At 41.4% G+C, this 23992-nt stretch overlaps 1 protein-coding gene across 5 annotated transcripts in view; it reads left to right on the top strand.

Annotated features, from left to right (window-relative positions):
• Positions 1 to 23992, top strand: part of adamtsl7 (ADAMTS-like 7) — a 554745-nt gene that overhangs the window by 117078 nt on the left and 413675 nt on the right. For all 5 annotated transcript variants that reach the window (XM_063046729.1, XM_063046728.1, XM_063046726.1 and 2 more), the window contains one exon: positions 5456 to 5558. In XM_063046729.1, coding sequence (XP_062902799.1) covers positions 5456 to 5558 — 103 coding nt within the window. The remainder of the gene's footprint in view (positions 1 to 5455; positions 5559 to 23992) is intronic.

Genomic DNA, 23992 nt, shown 5'->3' with positions numbered 1-23992 from the left:
GAATGTTTAGAAGCAACTGGCATGTATTTGTTCAGGTCTTCTACTGCTCCAACTTCCTGCAAAGTATCCGAAGGAATATTGCCTGAATGGCACCTCTGGCTGTGATTACCCCTGAACAAAATTATCTTTAACTAAATAATCATTTTGGTAATACTGAAGGTATTACTTTATGCCACACCATTACCAATAATAGAATTATCAGCCAAAATACCACTTCAGCTTTGTTGTAGAATATTGATCCATATGATAAAAAGGAAATCATTGATTCAAAAGCATTTTGAGCCAATAATCCAGGCTTTCAGAGTTGTCAACAAACAAGAGAAAATCTTCAGTTGCTGGAAATCTGAGTAGCACACACAAAATGCCGAAGGAACTCAGCAGGCCAGGCAGCATCTAGGAAAATAGTATGGTCGAAGATTTGGACTAAAACACTAAATTTGAGAATGGCCTGAGAATTTATTAATTTAGCATATATCAAAAAAATCAAATAATTGGTTGTAGATCTCAGTAAGGGGAAGTTGGGAGAATATGCACCAGTTCTCATTGAGGGGTCAGTGGTGGAAAGAGTGAGAGAAACTTCCAGTTCATCATCTCGGAGTATCTATCCTGGACCCAACACATTGAAATTAGGAAAAAGGCTGCTGGTGGCTATATCCAATTAGGAGTTAGACTCGAGCGAATTTCGACAGATGTATGGTGGAGAGCATTTTGACTGGTTACATCACCATCTGGTATAAAGCGCCAATATATAAGACCATAAGATATAGGAGCAGAATTTGGCCATTTGGCCCATCGAGTCTGCTGTGCTATTTCATCATGGCTGATCCAATGTTCCTCTCAGCCCCAATCTCCTGCCATCTCCCAGTATCCCTTTATGCCCTGACCAATCAAGAATCTTATCAACCTCCGCCTTAAATATACCCCCAATGACATGGCCTCCACAACTACCTGTGGCAAAGAATTCAACAGAGTCACCATGCTCTGGCTAAGGAAATTCCTCCCCATTTCCATTCTAAAAGGTCACCCCTGTATTCTAAGGCTGTGTCCTCTGGTCCTAGACTCTCCCACCATAAGAAGCATCCACTTGACTAATGTCTTTCACCATTCAATAGATTCAATGAGGTCACCGCTCATTCTTCTGAATTACAGCGAATACAGTCCCAGAACTATCAAACCTCTTCAGAACACAAGCCATTCAATCCTGGAATCATTTTTTGTGAACCTCCTTAGAACCCCCTCCAGCTTCAGCACATCCTTTCTAAGATAAGGGGCCCAACCAAACCTGCTCACAGTACTCCAAGTGAGGTCTCACCAGTGCTGTGTAAGGTCTCAGCATTATATCCTTGCTTTTATATTCCAGTCTTCTTGAAATGAATACTAACATTGCATTTGCCTTCCTCACCACGGACTCAACCTGCAAATTAATCTCAGGGAATCCTGCACAAGGACTCCCAAGCCCCCTTGCACCTCAGTTGTTTGTATTTTCTCTCCATTTAGAAAATACTCAACCCTTCATTTCTTCTACCATGACCATACACTTCCCGACGCTGTATTCCATCTGCCATTTCTTTGCCCATTCTCCTAATCTGTCTATGTCCTTCTGTGGCCTCTCTGCTTCCTCAAAACTACCTGTCCCTCCACCTATCTTCATATCGTCTGCAAACTTTGCAACAAATCCATCAATTCTATCATCGAAATCATTGACATATAACGTAAAAAGAATCAGTCCCAACACAAATCCCTGTGGAATACCACTAGTCACTGGCAGCCAGCCAAAAGAGGCTCCCTTTATTCCCCCTTTTTGCCTCCTGCCAACAAACCACTGCATTATCCATGCTAGAATCTTTCCTGTAATACCATGGGCTCGTAGCTTGTTAAATAGCTTTTGTGCGGCACCTTGTCAAAGGCCTTCTAGAAATCCAAGTGCACAACATCAACCACTTCTCCTTTGTCTATCCTGCTTGTTATTTCTTCAAATAATTCCAACAGATTTGTCAGGCAAGTTTTTCCCTTGAAGAAACCATGCTGACTATGGCCTGCTTTGTCATGTGCCTCCAAGAACCCTGAGACATCATCCTTAGTAATTGACTCCAACATCCTCGCAACCACTGAGGTCAAACGAACTGGCCTATAGTTTCCTTTCTTCTGCCTCTCTCCCTTCTTGAAGAGTGGAGTGACATTTGCAATTTCCCATTCTTCCAGAACCATTCCATAATGCGGTGATTATTGAAAGATCATTACTAATTCCTCACAATCTTTTCAGCCGCCTCTTTCAGGGGTGTACACCATCTGGTCCAGTTGACTTATCTACCTTCAGACCTTTCAGTTTCTCAAGAATCTTCTCTCCAGTTAATTTCACAGACTTCATGCCCCGAAACCAGGAACTTCCACCATACTGCGAGTGTCTTCCACTGTGAAGACTGATGCAAAATACTTAATCAGTTCATCCGTCATTTTGTTGTCCTCCATTACTATCTCTCCAGCATTGTTTTTCCAGTGGTCTGATATCCACTCTTGCCTCTCTTTTATACTTTATGTATCGAAAGTAACTTTTGGAATCCTCTTTAATATTATTAGCTAGCTTACTTTCATATTCCATATTTACCTTCTTAATGACTTTTAGTTGCCTTATGTTGGTTTTTAAAAACCCAGTCCTCTAACTTCCCACTAATTTTTGCTCTCTTATGTGCCCTCTCTCTGGCTTTTATGTTGGCTTTCACTTCTCTTGTTAGCCACAGTAGTGTTATCTTTCCTTTAGAATACTTCCTGCTCTTGGGGATGTATTTACCCTGTGCCTTCCGAATTGCTTCCAGAAATTCTAGCTGTTGCTGCTCTGCTGTCATCCCTGCCAGTATCTGAGTGTCAATATCTCTGAGGACCTACACTGAATGCAACATATTGATACAGCTATAAAGAAGGCAAGACAGCAGCTCTACCTGCATTTCATTAGGAGTTTGAGGAGATTTGGTTTGTGAACTAAAACAGTCAAAAGCATTTACAAATGTACCGTGGAAAACATTCTGACTGACTGCATCACCGCCTGGTATTGGGGTGGGGGTACGGCACAAGATCAAAGTAATTTGCAGAAACTTGTAAAATTAGTCAGCTCCATCACGGGTACTAGCCTCTGTAGTATCCAAGACATCTTCAAGGAGCAATGTCTTAAGTAGACAGCTTCCTTCATTAAGGACCACCACCACCTAGGACATGCCTTCTTCTCATTGCTACCATCAGGAAGGAGGTACAGAAGCCTGAAGGGACACACTCAGTGGTTCAGGAATAGCTCCTTTCCCCTCTGCCATCCAATTTCTAAATGGACATTGAACCCATGAACACTACCCCTCACTACCTTTCTATTTCTGTTTTTTGTTGCTCTACTGATTTTAGCTCAACTATTTAATAGACCTGTATATATTTAATGGAATTCAGATTTTTTCTCTATTTATTTATCATGTATTTCACTGTACTGCTGCCATAAAGTTAACAAATTTCACAACATATGCTGGTGATATTAAACCTGATTCTCATTCTGATTCTGAATATGCAGGATCAAAAGAGAGATTGCAGAGGGTTGTGGGCTCTGCCAGGTCCATCAAGGACACAACCCCAAAGGGTCTGTTCCTGTGCTGTAGTGTTCCTAACTCAACCCACTATCAATTACATCTTCAAAAGGAGGCGCCTCGGGAAGGTGGATGCCACCTTAAGGACCATCACCCTCTGGGACATGCCTTCTCATTACTATCGTCAGGGCTGAGGTACAGGAGCCCGAAGACCCACACTCAACCTTTTAGGAGCAGCTTCTTTCTTTCTGCCATCAGATTTCTGAACAGTCCATGAACACTACCCAGTTATTCTTCTGTACACTGTATTTATTTATTTATTTATGCACATATGTATTCATTGTAACTTATGGTAATTTTTATGTCATGAACTGTCCTGTTCCCACAAAATAACACATTTCACAACATATGTCAGTGATAATAAACCTGATTCTGATATCTTCTTGTGCTGCAGATCGTTGTCCTTGTACAAATGTTGCTGCAGCTCAAATCAATATTTGCTGTACATCTCATGTGCCTGGAGCACATTAGATGTACAGCATCATATGCCACACACATCCAGCACATTGATCTTATTAACAGCCTGCTTTTCTTCTACCTATCGTCATCTATTGCCGCTCGTCTCCTGGTTTGGAGATCCTTTAGAACAGACATTGAAGAGATAAATGAACGGTTCCTTTAATTACCATGTGAGCTGGTTGTGATTTTCTTTTCTGGAAGATTTCATGCATAATTCTCTGGCATCCACCACAAATTCCACATGAGCAATGGCAAAATATGCTCCCATCTCCGATCTCTATCTCACCATTCTACCATACTCTCTGTAAACAGCCTTATGTCCAGCCACCCTGAGGGCTGCAGAGTTGGTGTTAATGGTGCAGGTGTGTACTTTCCCAAAATTGATGTGCATAACTGAGGAAAGGATTCGGTTGATGCCTGTTGTGTGCAGAATGTATTACACCAATTAATAAAAAAAATGTCCAGATGCAAACATTAATGTTGACATTTTTTTATGAAGAAGGAGGGAAAAGAATTCTTATGGCATTCAGGGAAGTATCCCTCTTTCAACTAACCAAAAATAGGTTATCATTGGCTCATTACTCATATCCGTAGTGTTTGTGGAATCTGTAGTGCAAGTTGGCTCCTATATCTCCTACAACGTGTCAATGCTTATACTAAAGTGATGATCTTTGGCAATGTTGTGCTTAGGATATGGAATGCATTATTTAAATACAAGATGATATATTCTCAGAAAGGCATTCTTGGTTATTGTTCTATGTTCTACAACAAAAATACATGGTTGCTGTTAATTTGCTGCCTGTTGTAATTTATAGAACTGATACTAAAATGAGAAACTTACTGTGATTCAGTCTGGGCCTTTCTCTCCGTGCCCTGGTCCTTGCTCAGGGAGAATGAGGGTCTGGAACCATTGCCATTGCATTATACTTCTCCTTCTGTCAAGTTCTTCTCTGACAAAAGTATGAGACCCAAAATATTTCCAAACAAGCAGCTGCTTGAAGACAAATAATATGTCCTTTGTGCAAGGTTAAAGGAAAATTCTTGAACAAAAATATCACTGCAATGATCCCATCTTTTTAGTTCTTTGCAGAGAACAACGGATTATGTATAACTTGTAAAAGTGGATATTTCATTTCATTACTCACCACCAAGTGCACGTCTGGTTAAAATGCAATTGCAGTGATCTTTTTATAAGTCCCTGTGCTGATTCATGGCGTTTGCTAACAATGTTGCTTATTACTTTCAGTGTACCTCAACGATGTCCAGTTATATTGTTTGTTGTGGAGTAACATCTACTTTACTAAATAGATCTACAATAAGCAAGCTCCATAAATGTTAACCTGATTTTTTTTGTGTGTGTGTGTTGTCTATGACAGCCCTGCCCAGCTGGGAGTCGAGACTTTCGGGAGGTGCAGTGTTCAGCTTATAATGACAAAGCTTTTACGGGAAAATATTATGAATGGGGACCTTTTACTGATGGTGAGTGCACTTCAGCTACAGACTCAAGGACAAAAGCAATTGTCTTCATATAGTCAGTACAAAATGTAAATACCACACGAGAGTTTAAGTATTATGTGTATTTTTTGTATTAAAGTATTTCTTACTCACATATTATACTTTGCCTTTGTTTTATTACCTTGATTGAGCAATAAGTCAAAGTTGAGTTTATTGTCACGTACACAAGTACATGTTTGTACAGGTGTGATGAAAATTTACATGCAGCAAAATCTCAGGCACATAGCATCAGATGCAAAACATTCCTAAGAAAAAATAGAAACTAAGCATTAACTATGTTTAAGACCATACGATATAGGAGCAGAATTAGGCCATTCGGCCCATCAAGTCTACTCTGCCATTCTACCATGGCTGATTATTATCCCTCTCAACCCCATTTTCCTGCTTTCTCCTCATTACGTTTTATGCTCTTACTAATCAGGAATTTATCAATTTCTACTATTTAAATATACCCAACGACTTGGCCTCCACAGCCATTTGTGGCAATGAACTCCACAGATTCATGACCCTCTGGCTAAAGAAATTTCTCCTCATCTCTGTTGAAAAAGGACATTCTGTTCCGATTCTGTGCCCTCTGGTTCTACACTCCCCACTATAGAAAACATCCCCTCCACATGCACTCTAGCTAAACCTTTCAATATTTGATGTGTTTCATTGAGATCGACCTCATCTCCCGCCCCATTTCTTCTAAACTCCAGTGAGTACAGGCCCACAGCTATGAAATGCTCCTCATACATTAACCCTTTTATTCCTAGGATTATTCTTATTCAAGAAAGAATGTAATTTAAACAAAAGCAAAATCTGTTATCATAGTGTGGCTATGTGGCTATACTGAGGTAGTGATTAGGGTTGTACAGGTTGGGTCATGTACTGAACAGTTGAAGGGAGGCAGCTGTTCCTGTATCTGGTGGTTCTGAAGCAACATCTGTCACTACATTTATGTTACCATTGTTATTTGTACCTGTGAGAGGAATAGGATATTGGGATTCATTCTTCATCGAGTAGCTGGCATTGTCATGGCTTCTCTGATCATCTCACAGCAGTTTCAGGTGTTGTTACCTGGTAACTCCATTATTTGTTGCAGATTTACTGTCTGAATGTCCTTGGCATTTTTGGCATAGTTTTAATAAACTTTCCTCTTGTCTCCTCAACTTTCGTCCCCATATAATTTCTTTAAAATCAGCAACCCTTCACCAGTGTCTCTCTTTCCAGGATATTGTCAACAATGTTACCACACCCAGTTCTCTGTTGCTGAGACAAGTAACTGACCTGTGGAAACTCATCAATGCCATAAAATATCTCCAAACCAGAAAGTGACGAGACACCTCAAGTCTTCACATAGAGACAGCAGCCATGAACCTAGTGCAGAGTCTGATATTAGAAAGGTACAAGTGTTTGAGCCCCACAACTCCAAGCTTAATATGCAGATACCACTCAGAAGTTTTCTACCAGTACCATTTAAAGCATTGATTTGTTAAATAAGCTGGAGTTAAGCTGGTCAGACCGCAGACCTAGGGATTTTCCCTTCTATATTATTCTTATAATTTCTTCAGGATTAAATGAATTGTTTCCATTCCAGTTATGTGGGTTCTGGTCGCTGATGAGGCTAGTGTGGGTTCCACAGATCATGTCGCAGCTGGAGTAGCAGCTGACTGGGTGGATAGGAAAATCAGAGTTGGTGCATTCCTTCTGTCACATTCTCCAGGCTTCTGTGTGCTCCAAATTAAGAGACCAAGGTTCTCAGTGCCATCCCAGATGCTGCTTTTTAATTATGTTCGTTCAAGGTCCAAAGATTCCCACACTAATTTTCAAGGAGGCTTTAAGTTGTTTTCTGTGAGACTTGAGACTTGAGGCTTGACATGTTTTCTCCTGAATGAATGCTCGTAATCTCTTGTTATGACAGAGCTGAAAGTAGAGTGCTTGTTTCAGGATGCTGGTGCCTGGCTTGGAAATACTGTGGCACACACATCAAAGCTGGCTGATTGTAACAAGAGCATCATATCTGGCACGGAAGGGAACACTACTGCTGATTATTTGTCCCACCAGTTGTATCAATAGGTGGATGAATTGTGTCCGAGGACCCTTGTAACACCATGAACTACATTTGTTTATAATCAAACACATTGGGATATCCATAAGACAATAAGATATTAGAGCAGAATTAGGCCACAGCCTATTGAATTTGTTCTGCCATTTGATCGTGGCTGATCCATTTTCCTCTCAACCCCATGTTCCTGCCTTCTCTCTCTGTAATCTTTCATGCATTGACTTATCAAGAATCTATCAACCTCCACCTTAAATACACTCATTGACCTGGTCCCCACAAGTCACTTATGGCAATGAATTCCACAGTTTCACCAGTCTCTGGCTAGAGAAGTTTCTCTTCATCTCTGATCCAAATAGATGTCCCTCTACTCTGAGGTTGTGCCCTCTGGTTCTAGACTCCATCACTTTAGGAATCATCCTCTCCACATCCACTATATCTTTGCCTTTCAACATACGATAGGTTTCAATGAGATCCCCCCTCATTCTTTAAATTCCAGTGTGTACAGTCCCAGAGCCATCAAACACTCCTCATATTATAAGTCTATCAATCCTAGAATCATTTTTGTAACCTACTTTGAACCTCCTCCAGTGTCAGCACAACCTTTCTTAGATAAGGGGCCTCACCTGTGCCTTACAAAGCCTTAGCATTACATCCTTGATTTGTATTCTAGTCCTCTTGAAATGAATGCAAACATTGCATTTGCCTTCCTCACCACCAACTCAACCTGCCTCAGATTTTTGAATTTTCTCCCTATTTAGAAATTGGTCTATGCTTTTATTCCTTCTACCAAAGTGCTTAACTATACACTTCCCAACACTGCATTGCGCCTGCCACTTCTTTGCACATTCTTCTAATCCATCTAAGTCCTTCTGCAGCCTTCCTGCTTCCTCAACACCATCGGCCCCTTTATCTATCTTCGTATCATCTGCAAATTTGGCTGCAAAGCCATCAATTCTGTCATCAAAATCATTGACATACAATGTAAAAAGAAGCATTCCCAACACTAAATCCTGCAGAGCACCACTAGTCACCAAAAGCCAATCAGAAAAGGCTACATTTATTCCCACTCTATGCTTCCTGCCAATCAGCCAATGCTCTATCCATGATAGTATCTTTCCTGTTATACCATGGGCTCCTATCCTGCTAAACAGCCTCACATGTGGCACCTTGTCAAATGCCTTTTAAAAATCCAAGTACACAACATCCACAGATTCTCCTTCATATCCAGCTGACATCTACCTTCAGACCTTTCAGCTTCCCAAGTACCTTCTCCCTAGTAATAGCAACTGCTCTCACTTCTGCCCCCTGACACTACTGAAGACAGGAAAGGTAATGAACGTCTGCCGAAGGGTTTCAGCCCAAAATGTTGGCTGTATTCTTTTTCATAGATGCTGCCTGGCCTGCTGATTTTCTCCAGCATTTTGCATGTGTTGCTCAGATTTCCAGCATCTGCAGATTTTCTCTTGTTTGTGTCTAAATTAATGTTTTGTCTTTAGTATTAATTTATTTAACTCGGGCGTCCAATAGTCAGAATATGATTGTCACGTGTACTGAAAAGAAAGTTGTAAAGTTAACTTTCAATGTTCTGAGAACTTCTTCATTCAAGTGAACAGAATCATTTCAATTACTTGGGAAGTGAGATAATTTGCCTGGACCCCAGAAGTAGTCACTTAATGGTTTGTATTTCATAATTACTACCCATTAGCTGAGTTAAACAATGAAATGAAATTAACAAAGATATTTTAAATTAGGTAGTAAGGGGCATGGGAGAGAAGAAACTACATAGATAATAAAGAGAACTGTCAGAGCAAAAAAAAACTGATTATGACTTACCATTTTCTTCGTTCTTGTCTTGAAACCTGGATAATGGAAATATATGGCCTTGATAGAACCAACTGATTAATTTCAGTGGAATTCCGTACCACTGTCTAAGGAAGGGAAATGAAAATCTAGTGCTCTCTCCCTGTCTCTGTCTGTAACCATAGAACAGATCTGTAATCTGAAACACACTAGATAAAGTAAATATCAGTCATGATCTTGTTGGGGGTGAGTGAGCCTGTGAAGAGGTGAGAAGGTGCTTGAAGATGGTGGAGAGTTTTGAATATTGCTGCAGGAGATAATAGGACTGGTGATGACAAGAAACCTGTTGCTTGGTTAATGGAACTGCTGGCTGAATTGAACCATCAAGGTGCTAACTGACTGTTCGCTAGTGAAGTGGCAAGCTGTCTGTTAGTACTTTGAAAGCTCAGTTAGGCAGAAGGGAAGGTGGAAAGTACCTCAACTTTAGAGAAATTTTGGATGGTGTTTGTAATTGGAATTCCCATTCTACAGGAATGCTTAGTTGGAATTCAGACCTCCTTCCAATAGCTTTTCCATCTGAAAGCTTCGAGTCCTTGACTTTTGGCACATTTTTAATACACTTAAAGTCAGAGGAGTGTTGGTGTGATGTGTCTTCCTTGTTGCATTGTTAACCAGTGTGGATAATTCTTGTCTCTGATGCCTTCATTTGGACTGTTTTTGGGCCACAGTCAGGCAACCTTTGTGTTTCATTGAGATAACAGAATTTATCACCATATATAATACTGATGACTTAAGGAATAGTCTCCAGCCAAACATGTCAGTAAAATTCATAAGCCTTGTCCTTCACATTTTTATGTTGGATTCTGGCATATTAGTTAACCCTTAAATTAGTTGTTTACCTTCATTTATGGAAGACAGGATTGTCCTTGAACTGATGGGGTTGTTTAGTTTTCATGTGTGTGCAGCCTTGTAGCTTCACCAGGTTGGGATATTGCTTAATACATTCCTGCTTCTCCCTGCATGCTACTGTACAATCCTCAGTAAGACAGAAGTGTCACCTATCTTTATGGTAATGAAGGAGAGAGGTATTTGCTAGGTTTATTTTTAATGGCAAACCACTTATGGAACCAATCAGCCACTCCTGAATCCCGTAACTTTTAATTGGGGCCAGCTACCTATTGATGAAAAGAAACAGAAAATGTTGGAAACTCTCAACAGCAGTGTCATCTTCAGAAAGAAAAAGACAATATTTCAGGCTGAGGATCTTTTGTCCACTTCATGGAATTAATTCCCAGCTATTAAATTAGTCAATACCTACTGTATTGAAAGAGGATTATAAGAAGTTATTGGCAATTTAAATGGTAAAACATAACCACTGATGTTTCATGTCTTAAGTTACTTCATTCATTTGTTTCTGTCATTGTTTAAAGTGGAATTCTGCTCTTTATGAAATCTTTCTCTTGCTTTTAGTTTCTTAAGGCCTCCTGGTGTCTTTGTTTGAAAGTCCTTCGCCTATCTGTTCATCACATTAAATGATCTGTGAAAGGCAGGACATTTTTCTTTCAAGAAGCTTGCATTACTGAAAAGACATTCATCACATGTTAGATGAAATATTTCAGAAAATAGTACGCAATATGTTTTAACAAATGCCTCAGTGATAGATATATTGCTTATTTGAAAAGCTGTTAAAAATGCTTTAAATTACATGGAGAGGGCTGGGCTTTTGTGACTATTGTAAAATGATGAGAGTATGAACAGCTGCAGATCCTGCCTACTGTCCAGCCTCAGCTGCCACAGATAATTACCACTACTCAAAGCCGATTGTAACATTCGTTCTACTTGAACTAATTTGATGGGAATTGGGGATTCATCCTGTTCTCTTTCTGGTAAATCTTCATTCAAATCTGCTGTGTTCCATTCTGTCCAGTGCAATGATCCTGCAGGATTCAAGACCTCCAGGTTTCTAATTTGCACTTCTTTTTTAAACCCTTGTTTTTAATTGTCTCATAAAGGTAACACCACAAATGGTACACAATCTACCTTTTTGTCACCATAGTGAGTTATTAACTGTCTGAAATTGAGAGCATTGTCAGTAATGTCTGGAATGTAGAGGGTACTAAACACATCATTCCATGCATTTCTTTCTAGCATCATTCCGTTTAATATTGGACACATATGGTTATGATCGTAATTCTTCCCCTGCCCTTCCTCACCCCCTTGTCCTGTAACTGATATCTGATCCTTATGAAAGCTTGTCCTTCTGCCTGCACAGTACACTATACTCATTCATTAGTATGTCAATATGTCATTGGCATGTGTAAAACAGGGGAGAGAGAAGTTTATTAGTGGTCAGTTTTGCCAAATGTAAACAAAAGCATTGGCTGCTAATTGGACTTGCCTCCAACACATAACTGAGGAATTGAATGTCAGATATTGAATGGAAATGCCAGGCAACACTCAGATGTTTAGCTTTGTGGCCCAGTGGAGAATATTACTCTTTTGATCTTGACCATATTTCTACTAAATTCATAAATCAAACTCATTTTGTACTGTGCAGTACTTTTTCTACAATGTTCCCTTGCAATTCGTAGAACCTTATAATGGATTCAGATAACTTTATAAATAGACGAAGTTCTGCAACATACTTGTATTGTTAGTGGAAGCTGCACAGAAAGCAGCATGTGTGGAAAGAATGTTGGATATTGGTATCCCAACTAATCCATACCAAGCAAATGGAAATATTCTCAATCTCTGCACCAAGGTCCTCACTGGCAAAATCCTATGGAGTTTTATCACCTGTTTAAGGTCTCACTTTGAGGAATGGTTGATCTTATTATAGTTAAATATTAACTATGAACACTCATATTGGATTAGACTCCCATAATTTGACTAAACATTTCACCTGGAGTAACTGCCTTTTTTGGGTTAATGCTCATTTGTGTCAACATTCCAGCATTCAACTACATTTGCAAAATAGTTTAATTAGGTCTCACTGCTTGCATCTCATTTAAAATCAGCCAAAATTGGAGCTCTGTGCATTTACAATTAATTGTCCACACCTTGCTTAAGAATGATTTCATTACTGATGAAAATTTGCTAACTAAAAAAAGCAAGAAGGGAATTCTCAAAAGGAAATAACCTCTTTTTTTCCCCAAACCTTGTCAACACCAGCATGTTCTCGACTCGGGGAATATTTGTTAAAGCTACATAGTGATTAGACTCAAAAGGAGTGTGTGACTGATTATGGACACAGGAGATTCTATCGATGCTAGAATTCTTGAGTAACACACACAAAATGCTGGAGGAACTCAGCTGGTCAGGCAGCATTTATGGAGGAAAAGAACAGTTGACATTTTGAGCAGAAAGAAGGGTCTTAGCCCAAAATGTTTTGAGTTTTTATTTAACAGCAATGTTCGTACTTGACAGTTCCAACCTTGAATCATTGAATCATACAGCACAGGAAAAGCCCCATGTGGTATAACTATGTTTCTCTAACTTGCAAAAATTTCTATCCCCTCTCCCTCCTTTTCCATTCCTCATTCTGGCTCCCTTCTTACCCCTTCTCTTCTCCTCACCTGCCTATCACTCCCCTCTAATGGCCCTCCTCCTTTCCTTTCTTACATGGTCCTGTCACCTTTCACATCAGATTCATATCTCAGTCCTTTTGTATCTATCACCTCCCAGCTTCTCATTTTAGCCCCCTTCCCCACCCATCCATCTCCCCCTTCACTTGGCTCCACCTATCATCTGCCAGCTTGTAATCCTTCCCTCCCCGCCTTCTTATACTGGTTTCTTCCCCCATCATTTTCAGTTCTGTTGAAGGATGTTGGTCCAAAATATCGCCTGTTTATTCCTCTCAATAGATGCTGTCTGATGTGGTGAGTTCTCCAGCATTTTTGTGTGTGTTGCTATGGGAAGTGGTCATTTGGTTCATCTGGTTCAGGCTGACCTAGATGTCTATTCTACTTACCTGCTTTTTATCCAGGTCCCTCTAAATCAGCGGTTCCAACCATTTTTATGCTATGGAGCCTTAGCATTAACCGAGGAGTCCATGAACCACAGGTTCTGAACCCCTGCTTCTAAATGTTTCCTATCGAAGTGCCTTTTAAATGTTAGTAAATGTTCCTACCTGTGTTCTCATTCATGTCTTTCTATTAACATCTCCTCTAGATAGATCAGCCGTGAGTAACAAGTTTTCACCACCTCACCCACCCAACAACACACCACATGTGACCTGGCCTCCACCATATTACAGGTGTTCCTTCTTTCCACCACCTCTCTTCTCTGCAATTTAAAACGTATTTGATTTCTACTTTTTCTAATTCTGATGAAAGGTCTCTTGAAATTTAACACAGTTTCTCTCTCCACAACACACACAAAATTCAAGAGGAACTCAGCAAGTCAAGTAGCATTAATGGAGGAGAATAAACAACCATCGATTTGGGCTGAGATCCTTCATTATCACTGGAAAAGAAGGGGGCAGAAGCCAGAATATAAAAGTGGGGGGTAGGAAAGGAATAAAAGCTGGCAGGTGAGGCAGAAGATGTGTGGGGTTGGGGAGTGTGGGAAGGACAATTAAGTTAGAGGCTAGGAGTAAGTGAAAGAGGTAAAGAGTTGAAGAAGAAGGAAACTATTAGGAGTGGACAGTGGATGATGGAAGAATGGGAAGGAGGAGTGGAACCAAAGGGAAGTGATGGGTAGGTGAGGGAAAAGAGAAATGGGTTACAGAGTAACCAGAATGGAGAATGAAATAAGGGAGAAGGGGTTAGAGGGAGTAATTACTAGAAGTTGGAGAAATTAATGTTTATGCCATTAGATTGGAAGTGACCCAAGCGGAATATGAGTTCTTGATTCTCCAAACTGAGTTTGTTTTCCTCATAGCAGTAGTGGAGGTCAGGGACAGGTGTGTTAGAATGGGAATTGGAAGTCAAATTGAAATGACTGGCCACTGGGGGATCCTTCCCTTTGTGGCAGATGGGGCGAAGGTGCTTGACGAAAAGGTGCCCCAATCTGCTTAAGGTCTCACTAGTGTAGAAGAGGCCACACCAGGAACATTAGCTACAATATCTAACCCTAACAGACTTGCGGGTGAAGTGTCACCTTACCTGGAAGGACTGTTTGGGGCGCTGAATGGCGGTGAGGGAAGTGATGTAGGGGCAGGTGTTGCTCTTGTCATGCTTGCAGGGTTAAATTCTGAGAGAGAGATCAGTGGGGAGGGACAAGTAGACAAGGAAGTCACATAGAGAGCGATTCCCTATGGAAAGCAGAAAGGGTGAGGGAAGGAAGGATGTGCTTAGTGGTAGGAACCTATAGATGATGGTGGCAGTTACAGAGAACGATATGCCGGATAGTCTCAGATGTTCAAGAATGGAAAGCCTCATCCTGAGACCAAATGCAGCAGAGATGGAGGATCTAAGAAGGGAACAGCATTTTTACAAGTGACATGAGTGGGAAGAAGTATAGTCAAGGTAACTGTAAGAGTCAGGAGGTTTGTAAAAGTTGTCAGTAGATAATGTGTCTCAAGAGATGGAGACAGAAAGATCAAGTAAATGGACAGAGGTCTCAGAGATTGACCAAGTAACTTTGATGTCAGAGTGGAGGCTGGAGACAAAGTTAACAAGAATTAGCAAACTCAGCATATGTGCAGGAAGCAGCGCCAATGCAGTTGTCAATACAGTGGAGAAAGAGTTGGGGAGTGTTACCAGTATAAGCTTGATACATGAACTTTTCCATGTAGTTGAAGAAAAGGCTGAGCCCATGGTTACATCTTTGCTTTGACATAAGTAGGAGGACCCAAAAGAGAAATTGTTGAGGCTGAGAACCAGTTCTACCAAACAGAGGAGGGTGGTAGTGGTGGAGGAAAACCGGTTAGGTTTGTTTTTGTGTGTTATCACGAGGGAGAGGAGTTGACCGCTGAAGACACCTCATTGAGAGAGAGGTCGCGGCAACTGGACACTAGCGCATGGAAGATGAAGGCAGTGTGTGTGTGGATTATGCGATGTGCTTTAATGTGCTGCATCTGAGGAGTGGACGTTGCTAGATCCCGAGGAGTGCGGCTGTTGAGCCGAAGACAGCCGTTACTAGTTCCCTAGGATTCTTCCGAGCCAAAAAGATGCCCAAGGGCATATCCGGAGCCTCTGCATCCTTCCCACGGGGCATGAGGAAGACCATGGGGGAAGTGAAGGCATTTTGACGTATGTGGATGACCGCCTAGAGCTTGGATTCGCCTGGGGGAACTACGAAGCGAGGCGAGTGGCTGAGCCCGGGTGACCGAAGCAAAGTGTCAAATCTGGAGCAGTTTTTGGCCGGAGGACTTTGATGCAATGTGAGAAAAATGACCCGACGTACCAGTTGAACTTCCTGGTGTTGGGACAGACGGTGGTGGACCGGGGGGTGGAAACCCAGGTCATCAACCTGAATGAGACGCAGGGAAGAGAGGGGATTTGCACCACACTGCGGTCATGTACTGATGAATTAATTCAGCGAGAAGTAACAATGACCCACCTTTGAAGGGGTCAGCAGAAACTCAAGACATCGATTCAGAAAAGATTGGAAGACTTACAAGTTGGGGAAGATCAAGGAAGTGTTCTGACTAAGGCCAACAGAAAACCGAGAGCCCAGGGAGGGGAGTTTGACTACACTCCCGAGGAGGTGAAGAAATGGAGGACAGATCTCGGAAAAGGGAGGCGGACGCTTGAAAGGAACCTGAAGATGACAATCGCGAGTTTAAATGGAGTGGAAAAACTGAAAGTTGACCTGGAAGACGTCCTCAGGAAGAAACAACCAGAGGCTGAACATTCTTTAACTGCTGCTTTTCAGGTCAGGGTGGAAGAAGCTGGTGGGGTAACTGCGTCCCAGATTGAGATGGCCAGGAACCCTGTGTCAGAACTGCTGAGGCTGTGGCGAGAGTTGAAGGAGTCCCCGAAGAAGCTGACGTCTCGACTGCAGGAGGCTGAAGGGGTAGACCCGGCTAAATGTTTCAGTTTGGAGAAACTTAAACAGCAGCTACCGATCGAGGGAATGAGGAAGGATACGGATTCGAAGGATGATGTGCTGCACATGTGGTACATGCTGCCTTTCGCTAACTTCCCCGTGATTGAGGAAGAGATCTTTAGCCCTTCTCCCACTGAGTCAGGTGTAGTGCGGAGGGCTAGCTGTGGGCAGTCTGAGTTACGGCAGGATCAGGAAGGAGGAGAGGCGGGTCCCCGGACACGGGACAGGGGGCTCCGAGCTGTAGTGGTGGCCTGAGTGAGAGAGGAGTTGGCAAGCAGGCCCGAGGTATCCTTAGTAGTGTCTGAGCCTTTTGGGTTTAGGTGAGGGGGTACGGAGGTCTCGGAGGGTTAAGAAGCTCCCAGATAGGTTGGCCTATGTAGCGCCTGTGGGACGGAAATAAGGTCCACTGTTTGGGGAGCACTGTCACTGTGTGTATCTGTGTATGTGTGTGTAGTGTGTCTGCAGGACTGGTTGGCGAGTTATTTAGAAGTCATGAGGACATGACTTTATTTGGTGGGGGGAGAGTGTAAGGGGGTTTCAACTTTTATGTTACTGCAGAGGCTAATTAAAATGGTGTCTTTGTTATGTTAATCTGGGGAATGCGGCTTTGTTGTGTTAAACGTTGAGAAAGTTTGCGCTAGCAGCTTGTTTTGGTTTAGAGGGTGATAAGAAGCTACAATTAACCAATTGGGATAGTTGTTATGGTTTTGGTGTATTTGAAAATACTGTATGCACGGGGTTTCGGGGCAGAAGGTGGGAAAGTGAGACAGAGGATGGACGAGGTGCTGTGAGTCCGCTAACGGGGTCGGACTCCCAGCAGGGCGTTCGGCGAGGAGACGGAGACGGACTCGTGTGGAGCGTCTGGTTGACCACCATTGTTGGTCCCAGTCGGCCGGTCGAGGTGGTCCGAGGGGGTCGCAGGGTGAAGAAGAAGGTCCTTGAGCTCCAACTGTTTTGTGCACGAAGAGATTGAACTTTGATAAGTGTGGCACCTTTTATTTTCCTTTTATATTTTATTCTGTCTTAATTATATAGTTCCAGTAATATTTATAAACTGAAAATCATTTAATCGTATCTGGTGTATTGTCTGTTATTTGGGCGGTGTGGGTTACATGACACAGCATCCACACAAATGGATTTCCAGTTTGGTGGGGCCGAGGGCTGTTTCCCTAAATGACAGCGAGCCGAGCAACCCTGAGGGTGGCCGGGGGGGAGGGGGCGGGGGGGGGGCTACACAAGATTTCCAGCATCTGCAGAATCTCTTGAGTTTGATTTTTATCTCTGCCGAAGCTATTTCACCTCAAAGTATGTATACATTATACAACCTTGAGATTCATCTCCTTACAGGCAGCCACAAAACAAAGAAACCTAAAAGAACCTGTAAAAAAATGCTTAGTATCTGCAGCATAATCATCCTGTGAGCAGAGATGCAGATGATGACACCTCCATTGGTAAGGGTCGACCGTGGATGTTGTGGCCTAGCTGTCTACATACGCAAGCCAGGGCAGTGCAATAAGGAGAGCAAGCTGTTGCCCATGTAGCAAGCTCCCCTCCTCCTTGCATCTGATGAACCCAGAAGAACTGTAGAGACTGATACAGTTTGATACCAGCAGCATCACATGAGTTGCCAGTTAACACTGAACTCAACATAGGGAGTCCACTCCTTATGGACTCCGGCTCTGGAATTTTCCCTCTTGGTTTACTCTTGAAACCTTCCCCGTGAGTGGATATAGCCACAAGGCAGTGAGGTTTGAGATCAAAGATTTCCTTCTAGAGGAGCTGCCAACTTCGGGTGACGAGCCTCATCTGCCCGAAGTGACTGGTTTTAAGGTGCTAGTAACCCGCCTTTACTCATTCCCTGTCAGTAGAAATGGTTCAGCTGGGCTTAGTAACTAAGCCACATGTGAAAGCCTAGTGCTGCTTGTCAGAGGCTATTTGAGGCGCACAACATTGGGAGCATTTAATAGGTAGTGGGAGCTTCTCCCCATTACCACTCTCGGCAATAACAGCCTTAAGAACCACAGATCATTCTTAAAAATTGTTAATTAACAAAATAATCTCTGAGAACTTAGGGTTTTGATGTAAATTAATATTTATAGGTACAAAACAGTGGTTATTACAGGAAGTGAAGATTACATTCTAATATGATATTTGGAACCATTGATTGGGCTTTCATGTAGATATTGCTGTCAGCAGAGTTTTTGAGTTTATACAGTTTGTTATATGAGCGACTATGGTGAATCACTATCCTTCATTTATCTTTGTTTAAGTGATCTCATTTTTGACAGTAACACTATCTGTTCTGCTTGAGTTTCAGTTCACGATGAGTCCCTGCTGTATGTGAGTGACTATCTGAACTGCTTTCTCTTTTTCTTCTCACTTAAGACTGTCCATGACATTATCTGCTGGTGACAGGCCAGTACAGTTGCCTAAATTAACTGCTGAACACACACATGAAAGTCTCCTTTTAAAGTTTTCTGTGTAAAGCTTACTTAAGTAAGACTGCATAAAACAATAGAATCTTCATACTAATAAAGAAAAAAGCTGATCTACGATCTGCCAGTGTAACAAACTGTCTGCTTATCAACAGGAGTACCAAAACTAGTATTTTCCTATCTCTATTTTGGGTTTTTTGCATTTGATTTTAACCAGTCAGAATAATGCCTACAGATTCAAGCCAAACCATACTTTGATGAGTCCTACTGCAAGGTTTCAACACAAAATATTGAGATTGTTGTGTGGATTCTAGCATTGAGTTTCTTGTGTTTCCATATTTTTGTTAGTTTATATTAGGTTCCTAATAAATCTCAGCAGCAATGTTTTGGCCGGTCTGCCTGGGACAAGGATGGGGCAGAAGTGTATTCTGATCAGCACTCCAAGTCAATCTAAATTGTTATTGGAGTTTGTTGCTTCCTGGCATTAATATGTTGGTGAATATTAATGAACTGAGGAAGCTGGGCTCAAGACACAGTTGTTATATTTTCCTCTAACCCAAGAGTACAACATCTACTTTGTTAGAAGGTAGAGGAAACCAACATGAAGTGGTTTTTGGAGACAGAAGACCAGACCAGACAAGAGAATGGTCCTTTTGGAATACTAAAAGAGAGGCAAGGAAATAGGCGTGTGTGGTGTGAAATATCACTGAAAACAGTAAACTTTGCAAAGAATGATCTTTTGAATGCAGAGTCTGGCAAGGTGGAAAATAAGGACTCTGTCTTTGCTCTGTCCTGGAGGAAAACGGCCGATCTCAGAGTAGTGTTCAAAGTAAATTTATTATCAAAGTACATATACAACCCTGAGATTCATATTAATGTGAGTAATCACAGTAGATACAGGAAACACCATAGAATCAATGAAAGATCACACCCAAAAGGATGAACAACCAATGTGCAAAAAACAACAAACTGTGTAAATACGAAAGGAAAGAGAAAAAAGTAATAAATTAATAAGCAATAAATATCGAAAACATGAGACGAAGACTCCTTGAAAGTGAGTCCATAGGTTCTGGGAACTGTTCAGTGATGGGGCAAGTGAAGTTGAGTGAAGTTGTCCTCTGATTTAAGAGCCTGATGGTTGTAAGAGATGAGATTCTTTCAAGGGTTCTATGATAGAGAAGGAGTCATAATTCAGGAAGAAGGGACACATTTTTTGAACCATCTGCCTGGATTCTTGTGTAATCTGCACATGCACAACAGATATGGAGGAACTAAGAGAGTGAAATGGTGCCCTTGCAGGAGGCAGAATGGGAGGAAATGTAGTCAAGATAGCTGTGTGTGAGCTACTCTATTCCCAACATGAGTGGTATGGCACCCTGTCAGATGGAACCAAAATGCCGGGAGAAAAAGTCACCCAGGTTTCTTGTTGTCAAAGTCAAGGTGGCTTGTGGTCTCCCTGTTTACCGTCCATTTATTCACACCCATTTTAAAATGGGGGTTTTGGAATTAGATAGAAAATATCTTGAAACATTTTGCTGACACAGGTATTCACTGAGTGATAGTTATTTTGAAGTGCAATGATTTGATTACAGCTTTTGCCCCACATCAGTTCTTCAGCACTTAACAGTAAACCTGTTCTTGGGTCTAGTTTAGATGTGATGACAAGGCCTTTGTCAGATTCCTGTGTTTATTTCTCATTGTGATCAATGGTTTTAAGTAGCTATATTGTACAAACATGTTCTGAACAAAGTAAGTAGTATATTCATTACACCCCAGCTGGACATCTAACCAGCTGCCAATAAGTAAGCATTCAACCTTTTTGTATTTAAGAACACAGGCCATAGAGCAGTACAGGCCTTTTGGCCCATGATGTTGTGCTGACATTTTAACCTATTCCAAGATCAATCTAACCTTTCCTTTCCAAATAGCTCTCTTTTTTTCATCCATGTGCTGATGTAAAAGTCTCCTAAATGTCCCTAATGTAGCTGCCTCTAACACTATCTATGGTAGTGCATGCCATACACTTACCATTCTCTATGTTAAAAAAAAATTGATCTCTTACTTTTGTCTAATTCTCTTAAAAACATGTCCTCTTGTAATAGCCATTGCCACCTTGGAAAAAGGGAACCTCCTGTCCACTCTACCTGTGCCACTAATCATCTTATACACTTTTATCAAGTCATCTCTCATCCTCCTTTGAGCCAAAGAGCTTGCTCAACCTTTTCTCATTAAGATATGCTCTCTAATCTCAGCTGTTGCTGGTAAATCAACTCTGTATCCTCTCTAAAACTTTCACATCCTTTCATCGTCATTGGCTCAACTGCCTCTTTCGTCCTTTCCCAGAGTAACCTGTGGTAGATCCCATCCATCCATGAGGACTTTTCTATCCTAATATTTTTCAAAACTTTCAAGTCTTGCTCTTTCTTAACCTTGACAAGTTTCACCACACATTAGCCTGTTCCACACTGACCTCACATTTGCCAATGTTCCTCTCACTGGTGAAGAAAAGTATTCATTCAGGACCTCACTTCTGCTGACTCCAGGTACATTTCTTCTTTTATCCCTGATCGGTACTACCCTCACACTAATCACCCTCCTGTTCTTCACATATGTGTTGAATGCCTTGGAGTTTTCTGTCACTCTACTTGCCAAGGCCTTCTAATGCCACCTTCTAGCTTAGCGAAGTCCCTTCCTAAGCTCTTCCCTGGCTACCCTATAACTCTCAAGAGCACTGTCTGATCTTTTCTTCCTGAATCCTAACTATGTTTCCTTCTTCTTCTTGACTAAATGTTCATTCTCTCTTGTCAACCATAATTATTTCATCCTACCATCCTTTTCCCTGCCTCAATGGGACAAACATATCCATAATTTAGGGCACAAGTGTTCCCTAAATAACCTCCACGTTTCTCTGAGGACATATTTTCACAATTTATGCTCCCAAGTTCCTGTCTGATCACATTATAATTAGCCCTCCCCCAATTAAATACTTTCCCATATCATCTGCCCCTATTCCTGTCCAAGGCTCTGCTAAAGATCAGAGAGTTGTGGTCACAGTCTCCAAAGTCACAAGTGCTCACACGCGTAGAGGTCTATCACCCAACCAAGATCATTGCCTAGTACCAGATCTAGTATGGCTTCTCCTCTAGTCTGTCCATATCTTGTTTTAGGAGCTCTTCCTGAATAGACAATAGACAATAGGTGCAGGAGATAGGCCATTCAGCCCTTCAAGCCAGCACCACCATTAACTGTGATCATGGCTGATCATCCACAATCAGTACCCTTTTCCTGCCCTCTCCCCATATCCCTTGACTCCACTAGCTTTAAGAGCTCTATCTAACTCTTTCTTGAAAGAATCCAGAGAATTGGCCTCCACTGCCTTCTGAGGCAGGGCATTCCACAGAACCACAACCCTCTGTGTGAAAAAGTTTTCCCTCAACTCTTTTCTAAATGGTCTACCCCTTATTCTTAAACTGTGGCCTATGGTTCTGTACTCCCCCAACATCGGGAACATGTTTCCTGCCTCTAGCATGTCCAATCCCTTAATAATCTTATATGTTTCAATCAGATCCCCTCTCATCCTTCTAAATTCCAGTGTATACAAGCCTAGTCACTCCAATCTTTCAACGTATGACAGTCCTGCAATCCCGGGAATTAACCTCGTGAACCTACGCTGCACTCCCTCAATAGCTAGAATGTCCTTCCTCAAATTTGAAGACCAAAACTGCACACAAGACTCCAGGCGTGGTCTCACCAGGGCCCTGTACAACTGCAGAAGGACCTCTTTGCTCCTATACTCAACTTCTCTTGTTATGAAGGCCAACATGCCATTAGCTTTCTTCACTGCCTGCTGTACCTGCATGCTTACTTTCAGTGACTGATGAACAAGGACGCCTAGATCTTGTTGTACTTTCCTTTTTCCTAAATTGACACCATTCAGATAGTAATCTGCCTTCTGTTCTTGCCACCAACGTGGATAACCTCACATTTATCCACATTAAACTGCATCTGCCATGCATCTGCCCACTCACCCAACCTATCCAATTCACCCTGCATTCTCATAACATCCTCCTCACATTTCACACTGCCACCCAGCTTTGTGTCATCTGCAAATTTGCTAATGTTACTTTTAATCCCTTCATCTAAATCATTAATGTATATTGTCTTTCTTCTTTCTTTTTAAATCTTTTTATTGAGTAAGTATACAAAAAAGGTAAGCCATATAAACATTAATACAATGTTAAAGTATAATAAAATTCCAAAAGATAACAATACCAAAAAGAAAATACTACAAACAATGTAATTTAAGCATAAGAAACCAAGATAACATAATAGTATACTAGATTTTATATATATCAATGGAAAAAAAAGAAAAAAAAAAACCCCCAAAAAAAACCCACCGTGCAACTAACTAAAAGCAAAGCAAAGCAATGGGCTAACTTGAAAACAAACAGAGTTAAACTTAAAATCACGTCCTCAATCCCGACCTCCATTAAAACAGTGAAGAAAAAACAAGAAGGGTAAATATTACATTAAATGAAAATATCGAATAAAAGGTCCCCAAATCTGTTCAAATTTAAATGAAGAATCATAAAGGTTACTTCTAATTTTCTCCAGATTCAAACATAAAATCGTCTGAGAAAACCAAAAAAAGGTAGTTGGAGCATTAAGCTCTTTCCAATGTTGTAAAATACATCTTTTCGCCATTAAAGTAAGAAATGCAATCATTCTACGGGCTGAAGGGGAAAGATTACTAGAAATTTTAGGTAGTCCAAAGATAGCAGTAATTAATGTATATTGTAAATAGCTGTGGTCCCAGCACCGAGCCTTTCGGTACCCCACTAGTCACTGCCTGCCATTCTGAAAAGGACCCATTAATCCCTACATCTAATAAAGTTTGCACCATAGCCATGCATGACAATAATTCTGTTAATTTTACACCTTTTCAAAATCTGTCTACTGATCTGCTCCTCAGCGCCCCTGTTGCTGTTGGTGGAGGGGGTGGGGGTTTGCTTATAGCATACCCCCAATAGTGTGATTTCTCCTTCCTGTTTCTGACATCCACCCACAATGGCTCAGTAGACAATCCCTCCATGACATCCTCTCTTTCTGTAGCTGCAGTTCAC

Source organism: Mobula hypostoma, chromosome 4 (genome assembly GCF_963921235.1).
Source record: "Mobula hypostoma chromosome 4, sMobHyp1.1, whole genome shotgun sequence".
Taxonomy (NCBI): domain Eukaryota; kingdom Metazoa; phylum Chordata; class Chondrichthyes; order Myliobatiformes; family Myliobatidae; genus Mobula; species Mobula hypostoma.
This window is presented reverse-complemented; position numbering and strand designations above follow the sequence as displayed.